The sequence below is a fragment of the Rhinoraja longicauda genome, chromosome 8 (assembly GCF_053455715.1).
Source record: "Rhinoraja longicauda isolate Sanriku21f chromosome 8, sRhiLon1.1, whole genome shotgun sequence".
NCBI lineage: Eukaryota > Metazoa > Chordata > Chondrichthyes > Rajiformes > Arhynchobatidae > Rhinoraja > Rhinoraja longicauda.
The window spans coordinates 6253680-6269521 of NC_135960.1; the positions used below are offsets into that span (position 1 = coordinate 6253680).

The 15842-nt window shown below is 47.7% G+C and overlaps 1 protein-coding gene across 8 annotated transcripts in view; it reads left to right on the forward strand.

The window, feature by feature from the left end:
• LOC144595734 (myc box-dependent-interacting protein 1-like) overlaps nt 1–15842 on the forward strand; it is a 147933-nt gene that overhangs the window by 67142 nt on the left and 64949 nt on the right. For 7 of the 8 annotated variants that reach the window (XM_078403304.1, XM_078403308.1, XM_078403303.1 and 4 more), the window contains exons 4-7: nt 644–738; nt 3721–3816; nt 5271–5378; nt 10277–10369. In XM_078403304.1, coding sequence (XP_078259430.1) covers nt 644–738; nt 3721–3816; nt 5271–5378; nt 10277–10369 — 392 coding nt within the window. The remainder of the gene's footprint in view (nt 1–643; nt 739–3720; nt 3817–5270; nt 5379–10276; nt 10370–15842) is intronic. The other variant, XM_078403306.1, reaches the window with a different exon arrangement.

A 15842-nucleotide genomic window follows, 5' to 3' on the forward strand; every position in this document is an offset into this window, starting at 1 on the left:
GTGGAGGCCTAGTCAATGGATATACTCAAGGCAGAGATAGATTCTTGATTGGTGTGGGTGTCGGGAGTTACGGAGAGAAGGCAGGCGTATGGGGTTAAGAGGGGAATGGCCTAATTCTGCTCTTGTCACTCATGAACATGTCCTGCAGAGTATAATCTGAGAAGCTGCCCGGAGTTCATTTTGCTGACTAAGAACATTTATGGCATTTCTTTGTGTGATTGTGTGTCTGTGATATCAAGGTCCTTTTATTTTCACACATAAGACATTTAGCCTTTAGAGATACAGTGCGGAAACATTCTCTTTGTCCAACTTGAGTCCACGCTGACCAGTGATCACACTAACGTACGCACACTAGGGACAATTTCACAAAGGCAATTAACCTACAAAACCTGTACGTCTTCGGAGTGTGGGAGGAAACCGGAGCGCCCGGAGAAAACCCACGCAGGTCACAGGAAGAACGTAGGAACTCTGTACAAACAGCACCTGTAGTCAGAATTGAACCTGGATCTCTGGCGCTGTAAGGCAACGACTCGGCAGTTGCACCACTGTGCCGCCCAAATTTTTACTGATTTTTGTTTGTCCCTTCACGGTAACTGTAAAAGTGTGTTGAGTTAATATGTGGGTTTAATTTTTGTTTCTCCAGCTATGCATGAAGCCACCAAGAAGTTGTCCGAATTGCTGGAGGAGATTTACGAGCCGGACTGGGTTGGCAAAGAAACTGTGCACACCATTTCAGAGGTCAGTCTTTCAATGCCCCGTGTGCTGCTTATTTTTCTGCCCACACATCACTGCCAAAGAGTCAGTTTGCCATGGGCAGTCTTGCCTTCCATTTTGTAGTAAGTACAATATTACAAGGAGGCCGATTATTATCTCAATGATGTCAGGTTAGGTAAGGGGGAAGTGCAGCGAGACCTGGGTGTCCTTGTACACCAGTCACTGAAAGTTGGCGTGCAGATACAGCAGGCAGTGAAGAAAGCTAAAGGCATGTTGGCCTTTGTAACGAGAGGATTTCAGTACAGGAGTAAAGAGGTTCTTCTGCAGTTGTATAGGGCCCTGGTAAGACCACAACTGGAGTATTGTGTACAGTTTTGGTCTCCTAATTTGAGGAAGGACATCCTTGTAATTGAGGTAGTGCAGTATAAGTTCACGAGATTGATTCCTGGGATGGCGGGACTGTCATATGAGGAAAGATTGAAAAGACTAGGCTTGTATTCACTGGAGTTTAGAAGGATGAGAGGGGATCTTATAGAGACATATAAAATTATAAAAGGACTAGATGCAGGAAAAATGTTCCCAATGTTGTGGGAGTCCAGAACCAGGGGCCACAGTCTTAGAATAACGGGGAGGCCATTTAAATCCGAGGTGAGAAGGTTTAGTTGTGAATTTGTGGAATTCTCTGCCACAGGGGGCAGTGGAGGCCAAATCACTGGATGGATTTAAGAGAGAGTTAGATAGAGCTCTGGGGGCTAGTGGAATCAAGGGTTATGGGGTGAAGTTAGGCACAGGTTACTGATTGTGGATGATCAGCCATGATCACAATGAATGGCGGTACTGGCTTGAAGGGCCGAATGGCCTCCTCCTGCACCTATTTTCTATGTTTCTATTAGTGGAACAATGCATATGAAGAACCTGCCTCATTTTGAAAGACCAACATCCGACTTGAAGACTTTTTCTAAATTAGTGTCTGTGTCCAACGGTGGACCTATGGGGAAGTAGCACTTTCTAAATAACCATTTTAGGGGATCGTGACCAGATTTGTCATGTTAGTAGTTTTGCAGATCGTGAAGATGATTGTGAACGATTGCAGCAAGATTTGGATCGATTGGCCAGGTGGGCAGAGGAATGGTTGAAGGAATTTAATACGGAGAAGTGTGAGGTGTTGCATTTTGGGACGTCGAACAAGGGCAGGACCTACACAGTAAATGGTAGGCCTCTGGGTAGTGTTGTAGAGCAGAGGGATCTAGGAGTACAGGTGCTTAGTTCCTTGAAGGTCGAGTCACAGGTAGATAGATAAGGTGGTCAAAAAGACTTTTGGCACTTTGGCCTTCATCAGTCAGAGTATTGAGTACAGAAGTTGGGGGGTCATGTTGCAGCTGTATACAGTAAGACGTTGGTGAGACTGCATTTAGAATATTGTGTTCAGTTCTGGGCACCATGTTACAGGAAAGATATTGTCAAGCTTGAAAGGGTTCAGAAAAGATTTACGAGGATGTTGCCAGGACTGGAAGGTATGAGCTATAGGGAGTGGTTGAGTAGGCTGGGGCTCTATTCCATGGAGCGCAGGAGGATGAGGGGAGATCTTATAGAGGAATAAATCAGGTAGATGCACAGAGTCTTTTGCCCAGAGTAGGGGAATCGAGGACCGGAGGACAGTTTCAAGGCGAAGGGGAAAAAATTTAATAGGAATCCGAGGGGTAACTTTTTTACACAAAGGGTGGTGGGTGTATGGAACAAGCTGCCAGAGCAGGTAGTTGAGGCTGGGACTATCCCATCATTTAAGAAACAGTTAGACAGGTACATGGATAGGACAGGTTTGGAGGGATATGGACCAAGCGCAGGCAGGTGGGACTAATGTAGCTGGGACATTGTTGGCCGGTGTGGGTGAGTTGGACCATAGAAACATAGAAACATAGTGACAGTTTCCACACTGTATCACTCTATGACTCACTATTTTTAGTTTATTGCTGGTCTTTTGGAGGTGGGTGTCAAAAGTCCATTAGCTATTGGGTGCAATTTTGATGAGATGATCTCATTATATTTTAATACTCGTATTTTAATTATATTTTAATATTTCACTTGATGGGACGCAAAGGGGGTATTTCGTCACACTGGCGCTTCTGAACTAGGGGCAATAGACTCAGCCACTTGGACTAGGTACGTAGAAAACCAACATTGAGAGAACTGGATCTTTGGAATCCACCATCCCAGGGATAACTGAGTGAGTGGCGGGACTGTCGTATGTTGAAAGACTGGAGTGACTGGGCTTGTATACTCTGGAATTTAGAAGGATGAGAGGGGATCTTCTTGAAACACTAGATTAAGTGGACCTGTTGGGTCTAAACCTCTCCTGCATTGGTGCAGCACCCCCTCCTCACCCCTCCCCATTCCCATCACCCGTTCCCCCCTCCCTCCCTCCCTCCCTCCCTCCCTCCCTCCCTCCCTCCCTCCCTCCCTCCCTCCCTCCCTCCCTCCCTCCCTCCCTCCCTCCCTCCCTCCCTCCCTCCCTCCCTCCCTCCCTCCCTCCCTCCCTCCCTCCCTCCCTCCCTCCCTCCCTCCCTCCCTCCCTCCCTCCCTCCCTCCCCTCCCCTCCCCTCCCCTCCCCTCCCCTCCATCTCCCCATCCCTTCACCCCTTCCTCACTCCCCCCCCATCCCTTCACCCCAGCCTCCCTCCCTTCACCCCTCCCTCCCCCCCTCCCTCCACATGGGGACATGGGGAAAAGGCAGGAACGGGGTACAGATTATGGATGACCAGCCATGATCACGATGAATGGTGGTGCTGGCTCGAAGGGTCGCATGGCCTACTCCTGCACCTATTGTCTATTGTCTGTAACATGTTGAAGATGAGCATAAATCAATGGTTACTAAATGGAGTGGAAACAGATGTTGAAGTAAATCATTGGACATTAAATGGCCTTGTGGTTTGGCCCTGATATTGTCTTTGTCAGCTGCTATAACTTTGATATGTGATGTTTCTCTTCTGTCATGATCCTCTCTTCCAGAGTACCGAACTTCTCTGGACCGATTATCATCAGAAGCTGGTGGATCAAGCTCTCCTGACTCTAGACACTTACCTTGGCCAGTTTCCAGATATCAAAGTGAGTCATTCCATGTCTCCTTCTGCTTTTGACATTCAATCGTCATTTGCTTTCAACTTTTAAAATGGCTAAAATCTCATCTCTCACACATTCCTGACCACTACATATATATATATATATAATTTTTTTTTACAGTATATCAGGTTTTTTTTTGTGGAGTAACTAAAGTTAGGGGGAATAAAACTATGAAAAGACGGACTTAACGTGAGTCGCTTGTCAAGAATAAATTGGATTGGGGAAAGAATGGCTGAGGTTTAGTTGGGTAGGAAAATAACTGCAGATGCTGGTACAAATCGAAGGTATCACAAAATGTTGGAGTAACTCAGCGGGTCAGGCAGCATCTCTGGAGAGAAGGAATGGGTGGCGTTTCGGGTCGAGACCCTTTTAGTTTATTGTTTCGGGAGGGATGAGCAGAATTTGACATTTTAGTTTAGAGACACAGCGTGGAAACAGGCCCTTCGGCCCACCGAGTCAGCGCCGACCAGCGAATTCTTGGCCAGTCTGCATCTTTACGAGTCCTTTCCATTTAACATGAAGTAGACTTACTGACAGACCTGACACCTACCTGTTCCGTAGTGATGACAACTCTTCCTGCAAGCCGATATTAATTTCTTCAAATGTCTTCCGGGCTTTTAAAATTTCTTCTTTCTGCCTTTAACACAAAAGTATCAAGAATGGTTGGTATTTTGTTAACAATTGAAACAGTGAAATCAGAGCACTGACCAAGTCTTCACAAGTTGTGTAGGGAAATAACTGCAGATGCTGGTACAAATCGAAGGTATCACAAAATGCTGGAGCAACTCAGCGGGTCAGGCAGCATCTCTGGAGAGAGGGAATGGGTGACGTTTCGGGTCGAGACCTTCATCAGACTGATGTCAGGGGGGCGGGACAAAGATAGGATGTAGTTGGAGACAGGGAGACTAGTGGGAGAACTGGGAAGGGGAGGGGGAAAGTGAGGGACAGAGGAACTATCTGAAATCAATGTTCTTCGCAAGTTATATGAGTAGAAAATTAGGCTGTTCGGCCCATCGAGTCCGCTCCGCCATTCAAATCATGGCTGATCTCTAGCCTCCTCATCCCTTTCTCCTGCCTTCTCCCCATAACCCTTGACGCCATTCTAATCCCACGCAGGCCACGGGGAGAACCTACAAACTCCGTACAGCCGTGCACCCGTGGTCGGGACCGTACCCGGGTCTCTGGCTCTGTAAGACAGCAGCTCTGCTGTTACGCCACGCCTGAGATGCCCGGGGTTTTGAGACAAGAATCAGAAATGCAGACCAAGGGAAGGAGATTGCCTGCCTTGGATGACCAACATGATGGGATTAGGACGGGTTTTGGAGGGTGGAGTTCTATGGGTGACTCACATGGCAAACGAGATTCCTCGTACGTTGCCAAACATACTTGGCTAATAAAGTATGATTAAACATTTGTCACTGCCCGCTTTCTTGTTGCAGACTCGTATCGCGAAGCGTGGGAGGAAGCTTGTCGATTACGATAGTGCCAGGCATCATTACGAATCCCTCCAAGGTGCAAAGAAGAAAGATGATGGAAAAATAGCCAAGGTATTGTTCCTGTACATGAAGCCAGACAGTGTAAAAAGTCAGTTATAATCCAAGCTTTTGTTGGAAGAGCCATTTTGACAACTCTGCATTTTTTTTTTCCCCCTTTCAGCAATTTATCCAACTTTTCACGACTGAATCTGATTCTCCCCGCCCTTTCAGTGCTGCTGCGCCCCAGGTTTTTACCTCCCTGCTTAAATAATTATTTCCTTCCTTCTGCCAGTTTCTGCTACCTGCAGAAGAAATGGTTTCTCTCCATTCCCCCCCCCCCCCCCCCCTCCACCTGAATTGGAACTGGAGCATAATGCTTGGTCACCTTTGCAACACTGGTCTCAACAAGTGGTTAACCTAAGACAGACACAACTCAGCGGGACCGGCAGCATCTCTGGAGAGAAGGAATGGGTGACTTTTTTGGTCGAGACTCTTCTTCAGGTCTGAAGAAGCTGACGAAAGGTCTCGACCCAAAAAGGTCTCGCCCATTCCTTCCCCCCAGAGATGCTGCCTGTCCCGCTGAGTTACTCCAGCGCTTTGTGTCTGTCTTCGGTGTAAATCCGTATCTGCAGTTTCTTCCGACGCAAGTGGTTAATCTATTCATTGACTGGAGAGTCATGGGCTTGCATTTGCTGTCTGCCAATGTGGTTGCTGGTATCGCAAGAGAAGAATTTGCGGCTGGTGTAAGACCAGATGTAAGACTATGTTTGGAACATGGGGAATGCCAGATGTCAGATGAGCAGTATTTATTTTGGCCCAACCTTTCAAAAAATAATCCTGACCGTTACTTGCAGCAAGTTGAGTAAAGAGGTAACTCCATTTTGACTTGTGGAGTGGATATTCTCAAGTTGCCTGAAGAGAAGAAAATCTAACGGTGGAGTGCAGACCTTGCGATGTTCCAGAGTGGGAATTGTACAGCGCAAACAGGCCTTTCAGCCCAAGTTGTCCATGCTAGCCATGGTGCCTATCTAGACTGGAGCGACTAGGCTTGTATACACTGGAATTTAGGATGAGAGGAGATCTTATCGAAACGTATAAGATTATTAAGGGGTTGGACACGTTAGAGGCAGGAAACATGTTCCCAATGTTGGGGGAGTCCAGAACAAGGGGCCACAGTTTAAGAATAAGGTGTTGGCCATTTAGAACTGAGATGAGGAAAAACATTTTCAGTCAGAGAGTTGTGAATCTGTGGAATTCTCCGCCTCAGAAGGCAGTGGAGGCCAATTCTCTGAATGCATTCAAGAGAGAGCTGGATAGAGCTCTTGAGGATAGCGGAGTCAGGGGGTATGGGGAGAAGGCAGGAACGGGGTACTGATTGAGAATGATCAGCCATGATCACATTGAATGGCGGTGCTGGCTCGAAGGGCCGAATGGCCTCCTCCTGCACCTATTGTCTATTGTCTATTGACTTCTCCCACTTTGCCTGCGTTCAACCTGTAATCTTCTACGCCTTTCCCACCCATGTATAGTCCAAATGTCATTTGACATTGTCATCGTACACCGATCAGCCAAAACATTATGACCACTGACAGGCGAAGTGAATAGCATTGGTTATCTTGTTACAATGGCACCTGTCAAGGGGTGGGATATATTAGGCAGCAAGTGAACAGTCAGTTCTTGAAGTTGATGTGTTGGATGCAGGAGAAATGGGCAGGAGTAAAGACCTGAGCGACTTTGACAAGGGCCAAATTGTTATGGCCAGACGACTGGGTCAGAGCATCTCTGAAATGGCAAGGCTTGTGGGGTGCTCCCGGTCAGCAGTGGTGAGTGCCTACCGACAGTGGTCCGAGGAGGGACAAACCACAAACCGGCGACAGACAGGGTGTTGGGCGTCCAAGGCTCATCGATGCGCGAGGGCAACGAAGGCGATCCCGTCTGGTCCGAACCGACAGAAGGTTCTGCTGTGGCACAAGTCACAGAAAATTTTAATGGTGGTCACGGGAGGAATGTGTCACAATACACAGTGCATCGCACCCTGCTGCGTGTGGGGCTGCACACGGAGGACCAACAGCATATTGGGCAGGTGGTCATAATGTTTTGGCTGATCGGTGTATGTGTCTACACCTTTTGCAGCTGCATAGCCATCACACTCTGAAAAACCTGTCCCTTGGGTACAGCTTGGAAACAGGGCCGTGGAGTCCGCACCGACCAGCTGTCCCTGCATATTAACACTATCCTACACACACTAGGGACGAATTTAAAAAAAAAAAATTACATCATGCCATTTAACCTACAAACCTATACCTCTTTGGAAACCGAAGTTCTCAGAGAAAACCCACACAGGTCATGGGAAGATCGTACAAATTCCGTACAGACAGGATCGAACCCGGGTCTCTGGCACTGTAAGAAAATAACTGCAGGTGCTGGTACAAATCGAAGGTATTTATTCACAAAATGCTGGAGTAACTCAGCAGGTCAGGCAGCATCTCAGGAGCGAAGGCATGGGCGACGTTTCGGGTCGAGACCCTTCTTCAGACTTCAGGCACTGTGAGGCAGCAACTCTACCGCCCCTGGTTCTCCTTTAAATTTCTCCACTCACATTAAATCCATCCCCTCTCCTCATTTGAGACTTCATTATCCACCTCTCCATGCCCCTCTTCATTTTGTACACCAATAAGGATTGTCTAAATATAGGTTTAATATCACACCGACTGAGGTGCAATGAAAAGCTTTGTTTTGCATGCAAACCAAACAGATCAGATACATAGAAACATAGAAAATAGGTGCAGGAGTAGGCCATTGGACCCTTCGAGCCTGCACCGCCATTCAATATGATCATGGCTGATCATCCAGCTCAGTAACCCATACCTGCCTTCTCTCCATACCCTCTGACCCCCTTAGCCACAAGGGCCACATCTAACTCCTTCTTAAATATAGCCAATGAACTGGCCTCAACTACCTTCTGTGGCAGAGAATTCCACAGATTCACCACTCTCTGTGTGAAGAAATGTTTTCTCATCTCGGTCCTAAAAGACTTCCCCCTTATTCTTAAGCTGTGACCCCTGGTTCTGGACTTCCCCAACATCGGGAACAATCTTCCCGCATCTAGCCTCTCCAACCCTTTAAGAATTTTATATGTTTCTATAAGATCCCCCCTCAGTCTTCTAAATTCCAGCAAGTACAAGCCGAGTCTATCCAGTCTTTCTTCATATGAAAGTCCTGCCATCCCAGGGATCAATCTGGTGAACCTTCTCTGTACTCCCTCTAAGGCTAGAATGTCTTTCCTCAGATTAGGAGACCAAAACTGTACACAATACTCCAGGTGCGGTCTCACCAATGCCCTGTACAACTGCAGCAGAACCTCCCTGCTCCTATACTCAAATCCTCTTGCTATGAATGCCAACATACCATACACAATGGATACATACAATCAATTTAAACTCAAGTACAACGGATGGAGCAGAGGAGAGGATGGGGTGAAGAATATGGTTCTCAATATTGTAGTGCATTGGATCCATCTGCAGTGATCCCTCAGCCTCATATTGTACAATGAGAATAATCCCAGGCTATGAAATTGTTCCAGATGAGTAAAGCCCTCTATTCCAGTCAACCTCCTGGTGAATCTCTTCTGCACTCTATTGCTCCACCAGCGGATTCCACATTCTTCGATGTGATGGAAGGTAGTAAAGTTCAATCACTTCCTCTTTGTTTACCCGCAGTCGGGGCTGTTGAACCGTCCGCAGTCGCCGCTGCCGACTGTCCGAGACCCTCGCGTCGGGATGATCGAAACTCCCGCGTCGGGACGGAATTGAAACTTTCTCTGCGGCATGGAGCTCCCGTGTCGGCCTCTTCTTAACAGAGACCGCGGGCTTCACGGTGTTAAAGTCCACAGGCCCCGCGGTTGGAGCTCTCCGTAGCCGATCCTCAGCAAAGGATCGCAAGCTCCACGATGTTAAAGTCCGTGCTTGGCTTTTTGTCATGAACTGAACGTTTCTTCTGAAGATTAGTCCCATTTCAATATGTTCCTACCATTGAAATAGAATTGAAGATGGACACAAAATGCTGGAGTATCTCAGCGGGACATCTCTGGAGAGAGGGAATGGGTGGCGCTTTGGGTTGAGACCCTTTTTCAAACTGAGCACACTATATTAAATAGAATTGTTCGTTAACGTTTCATGTGCAGCCAGAGTTGTGTGGAAAATTTATGATTTTTGACCATTTTTGTTCCCTGTGGAGTTATCCCAGTTCATTGACAGCAGGAGTCGACATGACTTTGTTTGCAAGTTTCAAACTTGTTATTGTGTAACTTGTTCTTGCCTGCTTGTTGGCGTTCAAAGTTCCACGTTCTTTGCCTTTTGTTTCTTCCCAACAGGCCCCTTCTCTATTCCTCGAGTCAGCTGAGAGACGGGAGCACTTCATAGAGAATACAACCTTTTGCCCACACCGGCCAACTTGTCCCAGCCACACTCGTCCCACACTAGGTCCATATCCCTCCAAAACCTGTTTACTTCAGTTAAACTTAATGCATCTTTTGGACACAAAACATCTGAAATCCAACACTTTACATGTCACTACAAAACCACTTGTGTTCTTGGTGAACTCTGCAAGTCCCTTCATTCACCTACGGTCATTCGAGCACTGTCGGCCATCTTGGATTCTGGTTTTCCTCAAGCCTCCATTGTTCCCTGCCTCCATTGTTGTTGTTGTTGTTGTTATTGATAACCTGCTGTGACTAACTGTGTGCGTTTCTGTCTTTCTAACTCTTCCTTGCAGCTGACCTCTATGAATGTGGCTGGTAAAGATCTGGTTTTAAACTGCACTGCACTTGTTGATTAACAAATGTTGTTTCCCTTCTCGCTGCGCTTCCAGTCCCCTTAACCCACCCCCCAACCCAACCCAACCCAACTTGCCTGCCCTTGCTGTAATCTTTGTGTGCTTTTTTTTTTTCCATATTGTCTTCCTCACCCCAGCCTGTCTCGTTGCTCGAGAAAGCTGCCCCACAATGGTGTCAGGGGAAACTGGTGGCCCATATCGTCGCACAGTCAAATCTGCTCCGAAACCAGGTGACCACATTGTTCCATTTGCGACCTTAGTTGGTGTGGAATGTCTGTGGCTTTTGCTTTCAACTATCCATGTGGTTGTGCTGTGCTTGCAGCTCTGTGGAGTCTCTTGGAACACGTTGGCAGTGTGTCTTTTTAATTTTTTGCTGTCGATTTTCCTTCTGCGCGGTTTTTTTTCCCCCGTCCTCCCTCCCGGGTAAATGATCTTATTGCCGAGGGAATGTGGGGATCATTGTCTTCAGTTTCTGTCCTATTTTTTAGGTTCAGTGTAAGTAAGAACGCGAAACGCTGGACTAACTCAGCGGGACAGGCAGCATCTCTTGGAGAGAAGGAATGGGTGACTGTTTCGGGTGGAGACCCTTCACCGCCCTACACGGTGGTGCAGCGGTAGAGTTGCTGCCTCACGGCGCCAGAGACACGGGTTCCATCCTGACCAGGGGTACTGTCTGTGCGTTCTCCCCGTGACCCGCTTGGGTTTTCTCCGGGTGCTCCGGTTTCCTCCCACACTCCAAAAGACGTGCAGGTTTGTAGGCTAAATGGTTTCGGTAACATCGTAAAATCGTCCCTAGAGTGTGGGATCGTGTCAGTGTACGGGGATCGCTGGTTGGTGCGTACTCGGTGGGCCAAAGGGCCCGTTTGCCCGCTGCATCGCCGAAGTCTATCCTCGGCATGTTTTAATTGTTATGGAAATTTAATAGGAATGAGAATGGTCAAAATTAAACTAAATGGTAGGCACCTTGGGAGCACTGATGTACTGTTAAGGGGTTGGACACGTTAGAGGCAGGAAACATGTTCCCAATGTTGGGGGAGTCCAGAACCAGGGGCCACAGTTTAAGAATAAGGGGTAGACCATTTAGAACTGAGATGAGGAAAAACTTTTTCAGTCAGAGAGTTGTGAATCTGTGGAGTTCTCTGCCTCAGAAGGCAGTGGAGGCCAATTCTCGGAATGCATTCAAGAGAGAGCTAGACAGAGCTCTTAAGGATAGCGGAGTCAGGGGGTATGGGGAGAAGGCAGGAATGGGGTACTGATTGAGAATGATCAGCCACGATCACATTGAATGGCGGTGTTGGCTCGAAGGGCTGAATGGCCTCCTCCAGCACCTATTGTCTATTGTACAGAAGACCTAGACAATAGGTCTGTAACTCCCTGAAGGTTGGATTTGGGAGTGAAAAGGTCATTTGGTGTGCTTGCCTTCGTAAGCAGAGGCGTTGAGTATTAAGATGCAATGCTATGTGGCAGTTGTACAAAGCATCGGACTGCACTTGGAATACCGTGTTAGGTTCCAGTCGCTGCGCGGCAGGAAGGATGTGGTAACAATGGTGTGGAGAAAAAAAATCGCTGGGATCTTCCCGAAAATGGAGGGTTGTGGTTAAAACAAAAGATTAATTGGACTAGGCTTATTTCCTTGGGAAATAAGCCGAAGTGTGACCTCCATGCTGAGGTTAATTCCTGGGATGGCGGGACTGTCATATGATGAAAGAATGGAGCGACTGGGCTTGTATTCACTGGAATTTAGAAGATTGAGAGGGGATGTTATGGAAACTATATAAAATAATGAAGGGATTTGACACGCTAGATGCGGGAAACATGTTCCCGATGTTGGGGGGAGTCCAGAACCAGGGACCACAGTTTAAGAATAAGGGGTTAGGCCATTTTGGACTGAGATGAGGAAAAACTTTTTCTCACAGTGTTGTGAATTTGTGGAATTCTCTGCCACAGAAGGCAGTGGAGGCCGATTCACTGGATGCATTCAAAAGAGAATTTAGAAAGAGCTCTTAGTGCTAGCGGAATCAAGGGGTATGGGGAGAAGGCAGGAACGGAGTACTGATTGTGGATGATCAGGCATGATCACTTCGAATGGCGGTGCTGGCTCGAAGGGCCGAATGGCCTACTCGTGCACCTATTAGTCTATGTGTCTATGGAGGTTCATAAAAATGATGAAATTTAGTTTATTGTCAAGTGTACCGAGTACAGTGAATAGCTTTTGTCGGTGCTATCCCGTCAGCGGAAAGACAATACACGATCACAATCGAGCTATTCACAGTGTATGGACTCAGGATTAAGGGAATAACGTTTGGTGCATGATAAAGCCAGTAAAGTCTGCGATCAAAGATCATCCAAGGGTCTCCAATGAGTTAGATAGCAGTTCAGGATTGCTCTCTGGTTGTGGTAGGATTTTTAAAGATTTTTTTTAGATTTAGATTTTTTTTAGATTTAGATTTAGAGATGCAGCGTGGAAACAGGCCCTTCGGCCCACCGGGTCCGCGCCGCCCAGCGATCCCCGCACATTAACACTATCCTACACACACACACTAGGGACAATTTTTACATTTACCCAGTCAATTAACCTACACACCTGTACGTCTTTGGAGTGCGGGAGGAAACCGAAGATCTCGGAGAAAACCCACGCAGGTCACGGGGAGAACGTACAAACTCCGTACAGACGGCGCCGTAGTCAGGATGGAACCTGAGTCTCCGGCGCTGCATTCGCTGTAAGGCAGCAACTCTACCGCTGCGGCGGTTCAGTTGCCTGATGACAATGTATGCTTAGATCGGGTAGATGGACAATCTTTTTCCTCGGGGGTCTAGAATTGTAGCACAGGTTTAAGGTGCGGGAATTGGTTTAAAGGAAGTCAGTTTTTCACCTGGTCGAGATACTGAGGAATGAGGTGGTAGAGGCAGATTCAAGTACTTTTAAAGGGTGGAGCCCAAATGCGATTAGCTTTTGATATCATAGCGTTCGGTTTAGTTTATTGTCACGTGTACCGCGCGGTACAGTGAAAGGATTTTGTGGCGTGGTATCCAGTCAGCGGAAAGACAATACCTGATTACAACCGAGCCATTTACAGTGAATAATAAGGATAAGGGAATAACGTTTAGTGCAAAGTAAAGTCCATGGATGTGGGGCATATTTCTGTGCTGTATTTTTCTGATTCCATGGTTTACATCAATACCCCAAAAAGTAACTTTAGTTTAGTTTAGTTTAGAGGCACAGCGCATGGGTTTTCTCCGAGATTTTCGGTTTCCTCCCACACTCCAAAGACATAGAAACATAGAAAATAGGTGCTGGAGGCACCTTAGTTTAGTTTAGGGATACAGGGCGGAAACAGGCCCCTTCGGCCCACCGTGTCCGCACCGACCAGCGATCCCCGCACATTAACCCTATCCTACACACACTGGGGACAATTTACATTTTGTACCCAGCCAATTAACCTACAAACCTGTACGTCTTAAAAGAGAGTTAGAAAGAGCTCTAGTGGAATCAAGGGATATGGGGAGAAGGCAGGCACGGTTTACTGATTGTAAATGATCGTGCAGGCTGCGGTGCTGGCTCGAAGGGCCGAATGGCCTCCTCCTGCACCTATTTTCCATGTTTCTATGTCTTTGGAGTGTGGGAGGAAACCGAAAATCTCGGAGAAAACCCACGTGGTCACGGGGAGAACGTACAAACTCCGTACAGACGGCACCCGTGGTCGGGATCGAACCCGGCGCTCTGCGGCTGCAAGCGCTGTCAGGCGGCAACCTTGACCGCTGCGCCGGCGTGCCGTTTAAAACATTGTTTACAGTAACAATGCTGCACTCCGTTCTTGGGTTCACATCTGGCTAATCTCACTTACGGAAACAACTCTTATCAATGAGATATGGTAACCCCCTCGCAATAACGGACCTCTACGGATATAGCGGAACGAGACTCCCGACAATAGACAATAGGTGCAGGAGGAGGCCATTCGGCCCTTCGAGCCTGTACGCACCGCCATTCAATGTGATCATGGCTGATCATTCTCAATCAGTACCCCGTTCCTGCCTTCTCCCCATACCCCCTGACTCCGCTATCCTTAAGAGCTCTATCCAGCTCTCTCTTGAATGCATTCAGAGAATTGTCCTCTACTGCCTTCTGAGGCAGTGAATTCCACAGATTCACAACTCTCTGACTGAAAAAGTTTTCCCTTATCTCCGTTCTAAATGGCCTACCCCTTATTCTTAAAACTGTGGACCCTGGTTCTGGACTCCCCCAACATCGGGAACATGTTTTCTGCCTCTAACGTGTCCAACCCCTTAATAATCTTATACGTTTCGATAAGATCCCCTCTCATCCTTCTAAATTCCAGTGTATACAAACCTAGCCGCTCCAGCCTTTCAACATATGACAGTCCCGCCATTCCGGGAATTAACCTAGTGAACCTACGCTGTACGCCCTCAATAGCCGTCGTGTCGTCGCTTCGCTTTCACCGGTTCCCCCAGTGAGGTGGCACCGTGTGCCGCATTTCTGGTCGGGGAACGGAGAGAGGGAGCTGCATGAAGACAGACTGAGTACCGAGCGCTTCCCCAGCGCTCCACGTGCAGTTGCTACCCCCCCCACCACCAAATGCCCTCCTGGCCGCGGGTTAAACTTTAGCCCTCGGTGTAACCCCGGCAATATCGTGCACCATCCTCTTTCCTCCCCCCACCCACCCCTTTGTAGTCCGTTATTGTGAGTGGTTTACAGTAAAGGTAATGCCTGTGAGCGTATCCGTTCTCCCCTCAACCCAGGTCATTGATACCTGGGGTTTAGTTTAAGAAAATAACTGCCGATGCTGGTACAAATCGAAGGTATTTATTTCACAAAATGCTGGAGTAACTCAGCGGGTCAGGCAGCATCTCAGGAGAGAAGGAATGGGTGACGTTTCGGGTCGAGGCCCTTCTTCAGTCTGAAGAAGGGTCTCGACCCGAAACGTCACCCATTCCTTCTCTCCTGAGACGCTGCCTGACCTGCTGAGTTACTCCAGCTATTTGTGAAATAAATACCTTGGGCATTAGTTTAGTTTAGTTTAGAGATACAGCGCGGTAACAGGCCCTTTCGGCCCACCGGGTCCGCGCCGACCAGCGATCCCCGCACACTAACACTATCCTACACCCACTAGGGACATTTTTTTACATTTACCAAGCCAATTAACCATCAAACCTGCACGTCTTTGGAGTGTGGGAGGAAACTGAAGATCTCGGAGAAAACCCAGATGGGTCACGGGGAGAACGTACAAACTCCGTACAGACGGCGAGCATAGTCGGGATCGAACCCGGGTCTCCGGCGCTGCATTCGCTGTAAGGCAGCAACTCTACCGCTGCGCCACTGTGCTTCTAAGATTTTGGTATTGAGATGATCATGGCAATTGGTTGACTGCAACCCCATTGACCTTCTTTGATCGGACTATACTAACTTTACCTTGCACGAAGCGTCATTCCCTTATATCATGTATCCGTACAGTGTGGATGGCTTGATCGTAATCATGTATTATCTTTCTGCTGACTGGTGTGCACGTGACAAAAGCTGTTCACTGTACCTCACTGTACCTGTTGGGGGGTGGGGGGGGGGGGGGACTTGGACTGTTGTGATTTGCTGTTGAAGATCACTGGAGCAATTATGTCTTCAATGAAATTAGGTATGTGCAGTTTTAAATGAAACTCTTCATAACTTAGTCATACGTTTTGTGTAAGGAA